This window comes from Oncorhynchus gorbuscha, linkage group LG23, assembly GCF_021184085.1.
Source record: "Oncorhynchus gorbuscha isolate QuinsamMale2020 ecotype Even-year linkage group LG23, OgorEven_v1.0, whole genome shotgun sequence".
NCBI classification, from domain to species: domain Eukaryota; kingdom Metazoa; phylum Chordata; class Actinopteri; order Salmoniformes; family Salmonidae; genus Oncorhynchus; species Oncorhynchus gorbuscha.
The window spans coordinates 65,977,915-65,994,856 of record NC_060195.1 but is presented as its reverse complement, the minus strand read 5'-3'; the positions used below and the strand labels follow the sequence as shown (position 1 = coordinate 65,994,856).

Here is a 16,942-nt window from a genome sequence, read left to right as displayed (position 1 = left end):
ATACGAGTACAGACCAAAGGGTGTAATAAAGGCAGAGATTTCACGTGCCCTACTCGTCAGTGGCACCTGCCAATAGCCTTTTAACAGGTCAAATTTGCTCACAAACTTAGCTGCACCGACTTGATCAACACAGTCCTCCATCCGAGGAAGAGGAAATGAATCTGGCTTTGTGACACTGTTTACCTTACGGTAGTCCGTACAAAAACGGTTTGTTCCATCCGGTTTACTGACCAAGATACAGGGAGAAGCCCAACTGGAGAAAGAAGGCTCTGCTATCTTACTCTCCAGCATGTACTTGACCTCAGCATCCAGACAACGTAGTTTCTCTGAAGAAACTCTATAGAACCGCTGACGAATGGGGTCAGCACCTCCAATGTCAATATCATGTTCTATTAAGTTTGTACGTGTAGGTGTATCAGAAAATAAACCTGGAAATCTCTGAATCAGACCAACCATCTCTTTCCGCTCATCAACAGGTAGGTGAGTGAGAAGACTGTCTAAAATATCCAGTGTTTCTGAATTTTTCAATCTACCCTGCAATATACAATCGTCAGGACCAGGAACATCTTCCTCCTCATGCACAGATCTAGCACGACAAGAACCCAAGGAAACAACGGTATCAGCCAAAAGAACAGGTTTACCGTCCTCTGTAGAATCCCACTGTTCAGTCTCAGAGGAACGTGCATAATAGGGTTTTAACAGATTTACATGGCACAGCTGGTGTGCTTTCCTCCGTTCTGGAGTGGCAACTAGATAATTTTGCTCAGTGTACTGGCGCACCACTGTATATGGACCTTGAAACTTGGCTTGAAAAGGAGAACCAACAATTGGCAGCAGAGCAAGAACCTGGTCACCTGGACTAAAGTGACGAGGCTCAGTTCGGCGATCAAATATGCCCTTCATCCTATCCTGTGAAGATGATAACTTCTCTTTAGCCATTTCACCAGCGGCATACAGCCGTCGCCGGAAATCACACACATACGAACACAGGGACTGAGGAGGCTCGGGAGACTTCCAGTCATCCTGGAGAACAGATAAAAGTCCACGCACCCTATGTCCAAACACAAGGTCATTTGGACTGAAACCTGTGCTCTCCTGTGAAACTTCCCTAGCGGCTAACAGTAACCAAGGCAACCCCTCCTCCCAATCCTTATCCATCTCAGTACAATAAGCTCTCAACAAAGACTTAAGTGTTTGATGGAAACGTTCCAGTGCTCCTTGACTTTGCGCGTGATAGGCGCTAGACACATTGTGTTTAATATGAAGCTGTTGAAGAACCTGACCAAACAGATTAGAGGTAAAATTAGATCCTTGATCACTCTGAATGACCTTAGGGATTCCAAACAATGAGAGAAACTGAGTCAAAGCTTTTAACACCGATTTAGTCGTGATAGATCGGAGAGGATAGGCAGCAGGAAACCTAGTGGTCTGACACATCACAGTGAACAGGTAACTGCTACCCTTTTAGAATGAGGCAGAGGACCCACACAGTCAATAATTAGATACTCAAAAGGTTGGCTGAGTACAGGAATAGGAAACAATGGTACTGGTTTAATAGCTTGATTAGGCTTACCAGTTAATTGACAGGTGTGACAAGTTTTGATAAAATCAGAAACATCCCTCTTTAATCTAGGCCAAAAGAAATGTCTTAATATGCGATTGTAGGTTTTCCTCACCCCCATATGTCCAGCAACGTCACTGTGAGAAGTTTCCAACACCAACTCACGAAGCTTAACTGGTACAACAACCTGACTAATTGCCTCCCCAGAAAAACACTATCATGAGACACCCACTTTCTCATCAGGACATCCTCTTGGAGAAAATAGCCATGGGCGACATCTCCCAACTGTTCTATAGGCACAATTTGATCACGCAACTCTTCCAACGTGGGGTCATCCCGTTGAGCATTGATTAGATCTGAGCGGGTTACAGATAACGGGATAACAGGGAAAACAGTGACATACTTTGTATTATTATCATTAGTCGGCGCAGTGACTAGTTCGCCACGGCTCATAGAACGTGTCACTGCACACGCAGAGAACACCTCTGGGAAACTCTGTACACTCTCATCAGGAATCCCAACAAATGACGGCTTAGTGGAAACCACTAGAGATGGAAACACAACTGGCCATACCCGCTCACCTGCTAAGTTATTCCCAAGGATAACGTCGATACCCTCAATAGGCAATGAAGGACGCACCCCCACAACAACTTCACCCTTCACCAGCCCACAATCCAACATCAGTTTATGCAATGGAACTGACAGAGTGTTCAAACCTATTCCCTAATTAGAACACTATTCCCCGAATCAGTCTCAGCAGAAAAGGGTAACACAGACTCCAACACAAATGATTCAGAGGCACCTGTGTCTCTCAGGATCTTCACTGGCACTAGGTCTTTACTTCCTAACATAGACACAAAACCTTCTGTAATGAAAGGTAAATAGTCTGGATCAATATGGACTTTCACATTCTCCTGGGCCTGAGGAAATGAGTCAAGAATGAACTGATGTGGAACAGGTGCAGCTAACGCAGCAGGCTTAGATTTAGCGTAAGCACCCTTTGACCTGAGAAGTGGACATTCGTTTTTCCAATGACCTGAACCTTGACAGTAGTGACACTCCTGCCCAAAGTCAGCCTTACCATGGGAGTCAGGTTCAACCCTAGTTGAATAGAACTCTGCCCGAGAATCAAAGTATCTCGGTGAGCGAAGCCCAAATCTATCCGAACACCCCCACTCTTTCCGAATACGGGGTTTTGCAAAGACACTTTTGTGAGTCAACACATACTCGTCCGCCAAAACCGCAGCTTCAGCAACATTCTTTACTTTCTGTTCATTAATATAAGTGGCAATACGATCAGGAATTGTGTCCTTAAATTGCTCTAACATAATCAGATCACACAGCCCTTGGAAAGTCACAACTGCAGAGGCAGAACACCAGCGATTAAACTGTAAAGATAACTGTCGCGCAAACTCAACATGAGTCTGGTTATCGTCCCTTTTTAAAGTTCTAAATCGTTGGCGGTAAGCCTCAGGGACCAATTCATAAATCTGTAACACAGCTGTTTTAACTTTATCATAACTGGCACTGTCGTGTACACTAAGAGCTGAATATGCTTCCTGCGCTTTACCAGTCAGCACACACTGCAACATTAAAGTGCGGTCAGAATCAGGCCAACTCCTAGCGTCAGCAACCCGCTCAAACAACGAAAAGAATGTCTCGGGGTCCCTTTCATTAAACCGAGGCAATAACCGCAAGTTCCCAACAATATCAAATGTCTCTGGGGCACGACCAAAAGCGGAACTACCCCTAGGTAAATCTGGGTCACCTTCCCAAAACAAACTCTCCCCTGAGATCTTTCCTTCCCTAACCAACTCTATACGTTCTTGTTGCAACTTGATTTTAGCACGCTCCATATCTTGTTTAAATGCCAATTCCTTTTCATATTTCACACGATCATGCTCTAGCTTCTCACGATCATGCTCTAGCTTCTCACGATCATGCTCTAGCTGTAACAAAAGCAGTTCTTTCTGCTGTTCAAAAAGAAGGCTACTAGGACTAACCGATGGAATGGCCATTGTAACGTTATGGGAGACAACAAATCCTCAGCAGAGGCTGGCCCGGTGGTAACTTCAAGAATACCACTCTCCATCAGATTGGCTTTCAATATCAACCTAATAGAATTCTTTAGACGTTTATCACTAATCTCAACCTTGTAGTGTTCCGCGACCTTCAACAGCTGTTCTTTAGTACCTAAATCTAACAATTCCTCTGATGGAGAGCGAATGAACTTATCTACATAAGACGCCATAATCACACAAAAAACAATTCTCGCTCTTCCCTTCTGCTGAGCACACCAGAACACAACCCGAGAATTGACAATCACCCTGAGCACCACAGAAGAGAGATGAGATATGGAGCTTCCCCAAAACCTACAATAACTCAACCCTAGTCTTCGTGCAGATTTGCGGTGGGAATTTACGCACTGTAGCCCGCTGGCAAGGAAATAGAACTCCCCAGCATGCTGGCAAATTCCACCAAGCCACGGATGTGCCCCCGAGACAACTGCTCAGTCCACAGACACCACACAAAAATAACAAACATTAACCATGCCCAACATATTCCAAAAATGAAACACGTCGCTAAACCTATCAGGGGAAAAAGGCTATAGCTCCGGGTAGCAAGTTCCACTACCCTGCCCAAATCTCCCACCGAGGTACACAGCAGATTACTCACTTCAGACTGACGTCCCAACAGAAAGTAGAACAAGAGTTCAGGCTAGGCAGGGCCTGGAAACTAACCATTATACTCTCTCCAACGCAGCACACAAACCAAACAACAAAGGCAACCAATACTGGGCCGATCACACTCAAACACTATTCAAACCAAACACGTACCTCCACGGTCTCCCAAACCAATAGTTCAAAGATCCCGGATGAGCCCCCACTTGTCACGAACCGGCTCAAAGCCCGTAACAAAGGGAGACAACGTGGAGATAAGGAGTAACAAAAGATATATTTATTAACTAAAGCAACTAAGGAAAATATCCAATGGTGTGTGTAATCAGTAGTCCGTAGTGTAAGTGAGTGTTTTGCATGCATGAATGTGATAATGCAGGGTGTTGAAAGGTGCCAAAGCAAACAAACAAAAGGCCACCAAGAACCACACCACAATCTACAACAGGTGTCTGCATGGAGAGAGTCTCCTCCATGAATGTTGAAGAGGTCTATTTATCCTGGGAGACACCTGGCCCAGGTGTTTCCCATGTAGCTGACGACCCTCTCAACTCCGCCCACCGGCATCCTAATAAGAAAACAAGAACAAAGACAGAATACGGCAGACAGAGTGGGAGGGTCGTCACACCATGTAGACCCCCTAGCTAGGCAGTGCCAGTTATTTAACCATGTAGACCTCCTAGCTAGGCAGTGTCAGTTCTTTAACCATGTAGACCTCCTAGCTAGGCAGTGCCAGTTCTTTAACCATGTAGACCCCCTAGCTAGGCAGTGCCAGTCTTCCTGTCTGATGAGGATGACCATCAGTCTGTCCATCCTGGTCTCAGTGGTCCCAGCTGTCCCTGTTACCAACCCACAGTGTCTTTGACAGGACCACCTGGTTGGCCCTGTGGTTATGGATCATTTTTCTCTCCCTTTGTTGTGTTTTGGCCAGTTTCACTATTCACACAGTACAAACACTCACATAGTCCTCACATAGTCCGGACCATTTCCCTCCATCTACGCATATGCATTTACACGTGACTATAGGAATACTCTTATCCATTCACACATTTCACTATAAGAATACTGTGTGTGTGTGTGTGTGTGTGTGTGTGTGTGTGTGTGTGTGTGTGTGTGTGTGTGTGTGTGTGTGTGTGTGTGTGTGTGTGTGTGTGTGTGTGTGTGTGTGTGTGTGTGTGTGTGTGTGTGTGTGTGTGTGTGTGTGTGTGTGTGTGTGTGTTACATATGCATGTGTGCCTAACCCGTCAAACGGTGTAGTGGTCTACCAGCTGCTTCTAAGCATCACCTCTCACTACTCGTAGTCACTGAACCATGATCCTCCAGTTTGTTTATTTACCCTTCTGATACCCCAGTCCAGGTCAGCATGCTTGGTTGACTAACGTAGATGAAATGGGTTTGAACCATCAGGTCAGAGAATAGCACAGACAGGGAGGGAACTGAAGGGAGGGTATGGAGAATGTCTGTGGGAGGTTGTGGAATGCTCATAAAGTCATATTGATACATATACTATAGATCTTCATTAGGAGCACGTGTCTCTCTGCTCTCTATGTAAAGGGTGGGGTTTTAGTCTACTGTAGACTGGGTATAGAGTACTTGCAGGTACCAATGAACAAGCAGCAAAGCACAACCAAACAAGAATAGTTTCTGTTGTCCAGTGCTACACCCTTAGAATAAAAAAGGTTCCAAAAGGGTTCTTCGGCTGTCCTCGTAGGAAAACCCTTTTTGGTTCTAAGGAAAAACCTTTTTAGTTCCACTTAGAACCCTTTTGTGTTCCATGTAGAACCCTCTGTGGAAAGGGTCCTACATGGAACCCAAAAGGGTTCTGCCTGGAACTAAAAAGGGTTATTCCAAGGGCTCCAGCTGAATAACCCTTTTAAGTTCTAGAGAGCAAAAACAATTCTAAGAGTGCAGCAATGTTTTTATGTAGTTTACCCTTCTATCTGTGCTCTAGATACATAATAAAGCTGAATGTCATGGGAGATGTTTGGACTGTTTTTTAAATTGTTTTTATTTCACCTTCATTTAACCAGGTAGGCTAGTTGAGAACAGGTTCTCATTTACAATTGCGACCTGGCCAAGGGGAAGCAAAGCAGTTCGACACATCGAACAACACAGAGTTACACATGGAATAAACAAACATACAGTCGATAATACAGTAGGAAAAAAGTGTGTATGTATATACAGTGTGTGCAAATGAGGTAAGATAAGGGAGGTAAGGCAATAAAATAGGCCATAGTGACGAGGTAATTATGATATAGTAATTCAACACGGGAGTGATAGATGTGCAGAAGATGAATGTGCAAGTAGAGATACTGGGGTGCAAAGGAGCAAAATAAATAAATACAATATGGGAATGGGTTAGTTGGATGAGGAGTGTTAAGCATGTCCCAGTTTAGGTCACAAGCAGCACAAGCTCTGAAGATAGATGGGGGGCAATCAATTCACATATGGTGTCCAGGGCACAGCTGGGGACAGAGGGTGGTCTATAGCAAGCGGCAACAGTGAGAGACTTGTTTCTGGAAAGGTGGATTTTTAGAAGTAGAAGCTCAAATTTTTGGGGCACAGACCTGGATAGTATGACGGAACTCTGCAGGCTATCTCTTCAGTAGATTGTCACTCCGCCCCCTTTGGCAGTTCTATCTTGTCCGAAAATGTTATAGTTAGGGATGGAAATTTCAGGGGTTTTGGTGGTCTTCCCAAGCCAGGATTCAGACACGACTAGGACATCCGGGTTGGCAGAGTGTGCTAAGGCAGTGAATACAACAGACTTGGGGCGAAAGGTTGCAAGTTCATATCCCTGAGCTGACAAAGTACAAATCTGTCTTTCTGCCCCTGAACAGGCAGTTAACCCACTGTTCCTAGGCCGTCATTGAAAATAATAATTTGTTCTTTATTAACTGACTTGCCTAGTAAAATTAAAATAAACGGTTACAGAAGTCAACAAATGAGAGCACCTGGGTAATGGGAGTGGAGCTAGGGGCTGCAGGGCCTGGATTAACCTATTCATCACCAGAGGAGGAGTAGGATAAAGGTATGGCTAAAGGCTAGTTGTCTAGTACGTTCGGAATAGAGCGTAAAAGGAGCAGGTTTCTGGGCGTGATAGAATAGATTCAAGGCATAATGTACAGACAAAGGTATGGTAGGATGTGAATACAGTGGAGGTAAGCATAGGCATAGAGTGACGATGAGAGAGATATTGTCTCTAGAAACATTGTCTTTTAAACCAGGTGATGTCACCGCATGTGTGGGAGGTGGAACTGAAGGGTTAGCTAAGGAATATTGAGCAGAGCTAGAGGCTCTACAGTGAAATAAGACAATAATCACTAACCAGAACAGCAATGGACAAGGCATATTAAAATGAGGTGAAAGGCATGCATAGCCTAGTGGTCATAGGGGTCCAGTGAGATAGTTAAGCTGTCTGGAGACACGGAGATTCAGACAGCTAGCGGGCCGGGACAGCAAGCTAACAGAAGGGCCTAAGAGGTGCTTCGCTACGGAAGAAGTCTTTTGTAGCCTCCTCATGCGGTTCCATCGGCAGACCAGCCGTGATGGATTAGTAGGGTTCCGTGATGGATTAGTAGGATCCGTGATGGATTAGTAGGGTTCCGTGATGGATTAGTAGGGTTCCGTGATGGATTAGTAGGGTTCCGTGATGGATTAGCAGGGTTCCGTGTAGTAAAGGTGCCCAGTCCAATTGGCAAAATAAGTAGGTTGTTGTGAGCAGGTTGTTGGGTAGCATCCAGTCATTTTAGCTGCTGTGACTTCATAAGGATGGTATTCACTCCTCCGTTCCATGGGTGATTTACCCTGAGAGGAGAGGGTTACCTGGGCACCATGTCAACTCACAGAGGGAGGGAGAGAGCGAAGGTATGGAGAGGAGGGAGGGAGGGAGGTTGGGAGAGGAGGGAGGTTGGGAGAGGAGGGAGGTTGGGAGAGGAGGGAGGTTGGGAGAGGAGGGAGGGAGGGAGAGGAGGGAGGGAGGGAGGTATGGAGAGGAGGCGGAGGGAGGGTGGAGAGAGAGAGACAACTTTGTTGTCCATCTCAGCTATGAATTAAGCTGGATTTTGTAAACGCTATTTTACAATTTGAATGTGGTTTACTGGTAAGTGGAATAGAACAGAACAATTGTATTATGCCAATCAGATTGAGAAACTTCTCTGGTCTTGCTTTTGAGCCAATAAATCAACTTATTTTTGACTCCATTGGAAATAAACAGTGTGAAAACCCAAGACTGGTGGAGAGAGGCCCATGCCACACTGGCAAGCCAGAAGAACATCCATTTTATTACCATTTCACACCAGTCCAACTGAACCAACTGAACCATAACAACCTACAGTCATCATCACACCAGTTCAAACCAGTCCAACTGAACCATAACAACCTACAGTAACTGTGTGTGTGTGTGTGTGTGTGTGTGTGTGTGTGTGTGTGTGTGTGTGTGTGTGTGTGTGTGTGTGTGTGTGTGTGTGTGTGTGTGTGTGTGTGTGTGTGTGTGTGTGTGTGTGTGTGTGTGTGTGTGTGTGTGTGTGTGTGTGTGTGTGTGTGTGTGTGTGTGTGTGTGTGTGTGTGTGAGTGTGTGTGTGTTACATATGCATGTGTGCCTAACCCGTCAAACGGTATAGTGGTCTACCAGCTGCTTCTAAGCATCACCTCTCACTACTCGTAGTCACTGAACCATGATCCTCCAGTTTGTTTATTTACCCTTCTGATACCCCAGTCCAGGTCAGCATGCTTGGTTGACTAACGTAGATGAAATGGGTTTGAACCATCAGGTCAGAGAATAGCACAGACAGGGAGGGAACTGAAGGGAGGGTATGGAGAATGTCTGTGGGAGGTTGTGGAATGCTCATAAAGTCATATTGATACATATACTATAGATCTTCATTAGGAGCACGTGTCTCTCTGCTCTCTATGTAAAGGGTGGGGTTTTAGTCTACTTGCAGGTACCATTGAACAAGCAGCAAAGCACAACCAAACAAGAATAGTTTCTGTTGTCCAGTGCTACACCCTTAGAATAAAAAAGGTTTCAAAAGGGTTCTTCGGCTGTCCTCGTAGGAAAACCCTTTTTGGTTCTAAGGAAAAACCTTTTTAGTTCCACTTAGAACCCTTTTGTGTTCCATGTAGAACCCTCTGTGGAAAGGGTCCTACATGGAACCCAAAAGGGTTCTGCCTGGAACTAAAAAGGGTTATTCCAAGGGCTCCAGCTGAATAACCCTTTTAAGTTCTAGAGAGCAAAAACAATTCTAAGAGTGCAGCAATGTTTTTATGTAGTTTACCCTTCTATCTGTGCTCTAGATACATAATAAAGCTGAATGTCATGGGAGATGTTTGGACTGTTTTTTAAATTGTTTTTATTTCACCTTCATTTAACCAGGTAGGCTAGTTGAGAACAGGTTCTCATTTACAATTGCGACCTGGCCAAGGGGAAGCAAAGCAGTTCGACACATCGAACAACACAGAGTTACACATGGAATAAACAAACATACAGTCGATAATACAGTAGGAAAAAGTGTGTATGTATATACAGTGTGTGCAAATGAGGTAAGATAAGGGAGGTAAGGCAATAAAATAGGCCATAGTGACGAGGTAATTATGATATAGTAATTCAACACGGGAGTGATAGATGTGCAGAAGATGAATGTGCAAGTAGAGATACTGGGGTGCAAAGGAGCAAAATAAATAAATACAATATGGGAATGGGTTAGTTGGATGAGGAGTGTTAAGCATGTCCCAGTTTAGGTCACAAGCAGCACAAGCTCTGAAGATAGATGGGGGGCAATCAATTCACATATGGTGTCCAGGGCACAGCTGGGGACAGAGGGTGGTCTATAGCAAGCGGCAACAGTGAGAGACTTGTTTCTGGAAAGGTGGATTTTTAGAAGTAGAAGCTCAAATTGTTGGGGCACAGACCTGGATAGTATGACGGAACTCTGCAGGCTATCTCTTCAGTAGATTGTCACTCCGCCCCTTTGGCAGTTCTATCTTGTCCGAAAATGTTATAGTTAGGGATGGAAATTTCAGGGGTTTTGGTGGTCTTCCCAAGCCAGGATTCAGACACGACTAGGACATCCGGGTTGGCAGAGTGTGCTAAGGCAGTGAATACAACAGACTTGGGGCGAAAGGTTGCAAGTTCATATCCCTGAGCTGACAAAGTACAAATCTGTCTTTCTGCCCCTGAACAGGCAGTTAACCCACTGTTCCTAGGCCGTCATTGAAAATAATAATTTGTTCTTTATTAACTGACTTGCCTAGTAAAATTAAAATAAACGGTTACAGAAGTCAACAAATGAGAGCACCTGGGTAATGGGAGTGGAGCTAGGGGCTGCAGGGCCTGGATTAACCTATTCATCACCAGAGGAGGAGTAGGATAAAGGTATGGCTAAAGGCTAGTTGTCTAGTACGTTCGGAATAGAGCGTAAAAGGAGCAGGTTTCTGGGCGTGATAGAATAGATTCAAGGCATAATGTACAGACAAAGGTATGGTAGGATGTGAATACAGTGGAGGTAAGCATAGGCATAGAGTGACGATGAGAGAGATATTGTCTCTAGAAACATTGTCTTTTAAACCAGGTGATGTCACCGCATGTGTGGGAGGTGGAACTGAAGGGTTAGCTAAGGAATATTGAGCAGAGCTAGAGGCTCTACAGTGAAATAAGACAATAATCACTAACCAGAACAGCAATGGACAAGGCATATTAAAATGAGGTGAAAGGCATGCATAGCCTAGTGGTCATAGGGGTCCAGTGAGATAGTTAAGCTGTCTGGAGACACGGAGATTCAGACAGCTAGCGGGCCGGGGACAGCAAGCTAACAGAAGGGCCTAAGAGGTGCTTCGCTACGGAAGAAGTCTTTTGTAGCCTCCTCATGCGGTTCCATCGGCAGACCAGCCGTGATGGATTAGTAGGGTTCCGTGATGGATTAGTAGGATCCGTGATGGATTAGTAGGGTTCCGTGATGGATTAGTAGGGTTCCGTGATGGATTAGTAGGGTTCCGTGATGGATTAGCAGGGTTCCGTGTAGTAAAGGTGCCCAGTCCAATTGGCAAAATAAGTAGGTTGTTGTGAGCAGGTTGTTGGGTAGCATCCAGTCATTTTAGCTGCTGTGACTTCATAAGGATGGTATTCACTCCTCCGTTCCATGGGTGATTTACCCTGAGAGGAGAGGGTTACCTGGGCACCATGTCAACTCACAGAGGGAGGGAGAGAGCGAAGGTATGGAGAGGAGGGAGGGAGGGAGGGAGGTTGGGAGAGGAGGGAGGGAGGGAGGGAGAGGAGGGAGGGAGGTATGGAGAGGAGGCGGAGGGAGGGTGGAGAGAGAGAGACAACTTTGTTGTCCATCTTAGCTATGAATTAAGCTGGATTTTGTAAACGCTATTTTACAATTTGAATGTGGTTTACTGGTAAGTGGAATAGAACAGAACAATTGTATTATGCCAATCAGATTGAGAAACTTCTCTGGTCTTGCTTTTAAGCCAATAAATCAACTTATTTTTGACTCCATTGGAAATAAACAGTGTGAAAACCCTAGACTGGTGGAGAGAGGCCCATGCCACACTGGCAAGCCAGAAGAACATCCATTTTATTACCATTTCACACCAGTCCAACTGAACCTACAGTACCTACAGTAACAGTAACAACCTACAGTAACCGTGTGTGTGTGTGTGTGTGTGTGTGTGTGTGTGTGTGTGTGTGTGTGTGTGTGTGTGTGTGTGTGTGTGTGTGTGTGTGTGTGTGTGTGTGTGTGTGTGTGTGTGTGTGTGTGTGTGTGTGTGTGACCTTTCCAGCAGAATTAGATACCAGTGCTTCTCTAGTCTAGTTGGGGTGCATTAGGGGTGCATTAGAGGTTTAGGAGGGGTAGCAGGGTTGTGGGAGGTCTGTCTGTGTCAGGAGGAATGTGCAACAGCTGGATAGTGAAGGCGGACAGGGACAGGGGTGACGGGGTAACTGGGCATCAGGGGCACCCAGGACTGAGCCAGGCTGTGGGAACCATGGAGCGGGGAAATTACTGGAAGTTTTTCTCAGATGAGGCAATGGGCTGGCCGTTAGGCCCCTGGGGCCGAGAGCTTAAAACATGTATCAGATACGCTCCTCCTGAACCTCTCCGCTCTCAGCTGTTCTCCCTCATTTTCTTCATCCTTCGCTCTGTCTCATTTGGTCACTCACTCATTCACACAGCTGTAAAATAATGAATGACCTCAAAGGTATGGCCATATATGTCATATATTTTTACAAGAGCTGTGAGTAGATGATGGAGTTCACCAACCTATTCACATTTGTAATGGTAGTGGTGGCTATATGAACCCAGTGAATGGGTCTCCCTCCCTCTCTCTCGGTCTCTCTCTGTCTCTCTCTCTGTGTGTGTGTGTGTGTGTGTGTGTGTGTGTGTGTGTGTGTGTGTGTGTGTGTGTGTGTGTGTGTGTGTGTGTGTGTGTGTGTGTGTGTGTGTGTGTGTGTGTGTGTGTGTGTGTGTGTGTGTGTGTGTGTGTGTGTGTGTGTGTGTGTGCATGTTCTCTTCATTGAGGACTGTGTGTATGAGGGGGACACACTCATCAACCTAGCAACAGGAGGGAGGGGCCAGAATGTGAGGGAGAAATTCATATTTACCAATGAAGCCCCTCTCCAGCACAGTAACCCCGCCTCCTCGTGTGTGTGTGTGTGTGTGTGTGTGTGTGTGTGTGTGTGTGTGTGTGTGTGTGTGTGTGTGTGTGTGTGTGTGTGTGTGTGTGTGTGTGTGTGTGTGTGTGTGTGTGTGTGTGTGTGTGATTCTGCAGTGGACTGGCGCATGGCGTTAAACAGTGAGCAGTGCTAGAGGGAGGGTCAGTGTGTGTGTGCATGCTAACAGTGTGCCTTATGGACAGAGGGGGCTTGAGTGACTGTTGACTAGCCGGCTAGTAGGTGGAGGAACAGTAAGAACACAGACAGAACTCCGTGCTTGTGTGATCCAGTGTTTGTTGTGGAATCTATACTCTCAGACTAGGAGGTTCTGGGTGACGGTGGGTTGAAGGAGAGGGATGTCTAAGATGACGTTGTGGTTGGGCCTCCTACTGGCTCTCAGCGCAGGTCGTCTGGATGCTTGGTTCTGGAACAAGGACCCTGATCCTACTACCCAAGCCCCAACGAAGGCTCCGCCACTGGGCAAGGCAGGAGAACAGCCCAAGAGAGGTGAGGAGAACCTGGCAGGGGTTGGGGCAGAAATCATCAACGTGGCTGATGGGATCCGTAAGTTTGTGCAGACGTGGGACGCGACCCCAACCACTTGGACTGACAGAGGAGTGGCGAGCCCTACCACACAGATGGTTAATAAGGAGGAGTCTGGGTCTGGGGAAGGATCTGGGTCTGGGTCTAAGGAAGGATCTGGGTCTGGGGAAGGATCTGGGTCTGGGTCTAAGGAAGGATCTGGGTCTGGGGAAGGATCTGGGTCTGGGTCTAAGGAAGGATCTGGGTCTGGAGAAGGATCTGGGTCTGGGTCTAAGGAAGGATCTGGGTCTGGGGAAGGATCTGGGTCTGGGGAAGGATCTGGGTCTGGGTCTAAGGAAGGATCTGGGTCTGGGGAAGGGTCTGGGTCTAAGAAAGGATATGGGTCTGGGGAAGGATCTGGGTCTGGGGAAGGATATGGGTCTGGGTCTGGGGAAGGATATGGGTCTGGGTCTAAGGAAGGATCTGGGTCTAAGGAAGGATCTGGGTCTAAGGAAGGATCTGGGTCTGGGGAAGGATATGGGTCTGGGTCTAAGGAAGGATCTGGGTCTGGAGAAGGATCTGGGTCTGGGTCTAAGGAAGGATCTGGGTCTGGGGAAGGATCTGGGTCTGGGGAAGGATCTGGGTCTGGGTCTAAGGAAGGATCTGGGTCTGGGGAAGGGTCTGGGTCTAAGAAAGGATATGGGTCTGGGGAAGGATCTGGGTCTGGGGAAGGATATGGGTCTGGGTCTGGGGAAGGATATGGGTCTGGGTCTAAGGAAGGATCTGGGTCTAAGGAAGGATCTGGGTCTAAGGAAGGATCTGAGTCTGGGGAAGGATCTGGGTCTGGGGAAGGATATGGGTCTGGGTCTGGGGAAGGATATGGGTCTGGGTCTAAGGAAGGATCTGGGTCTAAGGAAGGATCTGGGTCTAAGGAAGGATCTGGGTCTGGGGAAGGATATGGGTCTGGGTCTAAGGAAGGATCTGGGTCTGGGTCTAAGGAAAGATCTGGGTCTGGGTCTAAGGAAGGATCTGGGTCTGGGTCTGAGATGGGTTCAGCATCAGGGTCTGGTTCAGCGTCTGGTGTAGGGTCTGGGTTTGGATCGAGGGCTGAGTCTGGTGTAGGCTCAGGGACCGGCTCGGGTTCGGGGTCAGGGCTTGGAGAAAGGGAAAGCTTGGTTCTCCCCACTAACCTAACAGGGGTGGTGGAGGATGACCTCACAGGGGTTGAGGGGGTGAAACAGGGCGAACCAAAGACCAACCTCTCTGACATCACTTCTCATGACCACAATGGAACCTGCCACCTCGTGTCCTCTGATTGGCCGATCTGCATATCAAGGGGGTCGAAGCATTTCTCGCTGCCCAACTTCCTGAATCACACCTCTGTGGAGGAGGTTGGCGTGGCCCTGAGAGAGTGGGCGTGGCTGGCCAAGGCGGGGTGCCACCATGGAGCCGAATGGTTCCTCTGCCTCCTCCTCGTGCCCAGGTGCCCGCTGCCTGGCCAGGTGCTCGACAAGGTTCCCCTTCTGCCCTGCTGCAGCTTCTGCCAAGTCCTGCAAGACAGCTGCTGGCCAGCCCTGGATGATGGGCGCCTTCCTGTAGAGTGTAATTTGCTGCCCGACAGGGATCAGGAGGCGGGGTTGCGGTGTCCACCATGCGTGTCAGTTAGTCATCGGAAAGGTAAAACCGCGGGTTAGAATGTATCCTGTTTGGAGATACATTTTGAATCCGGTTGTCTGGTCAGCTGTGTGTGTGTGTGTGTGTGTGTGTGTGTGTGTGTGTGTGTGTGTGTGTGTGTGTGTGTGTGTGTGTGTGTGTGTGTGTGTGTGTGTGTGTGTGTGTGTGTGTGTGTGTGGCGGGCATGTGCACGTGTGTGTTTAACACACCTTTGTGAAGCAGCATAGACACGCGTTATCCTTCAAAATGCTTGTGTGGACTTTCAGTCAGGGACTGCTGATGATTGTACCTTGTTTTGGGGTCAATCTTACTCCACTGCACGTGCTCAGAAGTATGACATGAACACAAGCATGACTGACCGGCACTATAGACCACCAACCTGGGAGCATTTGCATGTTGTGTATGAATGTTAACGTTAATAATAATGTTTTGTCTGCGTAGAGTGGAGACAATCCATGAAATATACACGAAGCATCAGACAAAATCATGTTGTTTTCAGACAGTGGAAAATACATTTCCTGCATTCTTCCTACAGCATTTATGAGTATTCAGATATGCTCGTACTGTAGGTTGGACTTGTGATTCATGTGATGCAGTAAAGTAGCATATGGAGAAGTGGAATATGCACACTGTTTAGAATCTGTTCTCCAGGGTTCGGCCCCACAAAGGGACAGGAAGACTTCTAAGCTCTACCTGGGCTTTAGCTCGGCAGGCTATGGCAGCTCAATAAATCATTCCCTGCTGAGTATGCATGGGAGTATTGATTGTCTGAGTTCAGAGTCACAGGACATAAAACGCATCAAGCCATATTTATCACACAGCTGTTTTCCCATGGGGATTTGTAAGTGCTCAGGTTTCTTAGTATGTTATTGAAAATGTTTTTCATTGTCCGTGTTAACTTTGCTTTTACCAAGTAGGGTAGGTGTTTAGATAAAGTTGAAAAGTTATCGTAAACCATAGTCCTATAAAATAGGGGTTAGGCTGTAAAGCCACTATTTTTGGAAGGCTCATTTAAAAGAAATGCATAGCAGTGTACTAGTATATATATATATATATATATATATATATATATATATATATATATATATATATATATATATATATATATATATATATATATATATATAGTGGGCAAAAAAGTATTTAGTCAGCCACCAATTGTGCAAGTTATATACTATTTTTCACCATCATTTGCAAATAAATTCATTAAAAATATTTTCTCATTTTGTCTGTCATAATTGAAGTGTACCTATGTTGAAAATTACAGGCCTCTCTCATCTTTTTAAGTCGGAGAACTTGCACCATTGGTGGCTGACTAAATACTTTTTTGCCCCACTGTATGTCACTGTTTTCCTTTAGTTGTAATACATGACAGAATAGGTCAATATGAGACATGATAGAAAGACTGTTTCCTTATATTGGCTGTATTCATTTCATCGTAGATTGTCTTGTTTTTGCCCGACAAGATAAATTACTTCAGAACATGTTCATTTGGTGCTTCTGTTTGCCAAGCAAAGCAGTGGAACAGCACGTGCTTGTCAGCATGTCGTTCTCTTCTGGGATGCATTCCTAGACTTGTACATACACACTGAATCACACACACACACACACACACACACACACACACACACACACACACACACACACACACACACACACACACACACACACACACACACACACACACACACACACACACACACACACACACACACACACACACACACACACACACACACACAGTGCACCCTTTCCTTTGTTTACTTGAGTTCACTTGTCATTTGAGATGGGAGTTTAAATGGAAAGTCCCTGTTTTGTTGTGGAGTTGACGTTAGTCTGCTTTATGGGGACTGTCCC

General features: G+C 46.2%; 1 protein-coding gene across 1 annotated transcript in view; it reads left to right on the top strand.

Moving 5' to 3' along the window:
* Positions 1 to 13,054: 13,054 nt before the first annotated feature.
* Positions 13,055 to 16,942, top strand: part of LOC124011152 (collagen alpha-1(XVIII) chain-like) — a 39,707-nt gene continuing 35,819 nt past the window's right edge. Inside the window, 1 exon segment of the mRNA XM_046324226.1 lies at positions 13,055 to 13,396. Coding sequence (XP_046180182.1) covers positions 13,246 to 13,396 — 151 coding nt within the window. The 5' untranslated portion in view covers positions 13,055 to 13,245.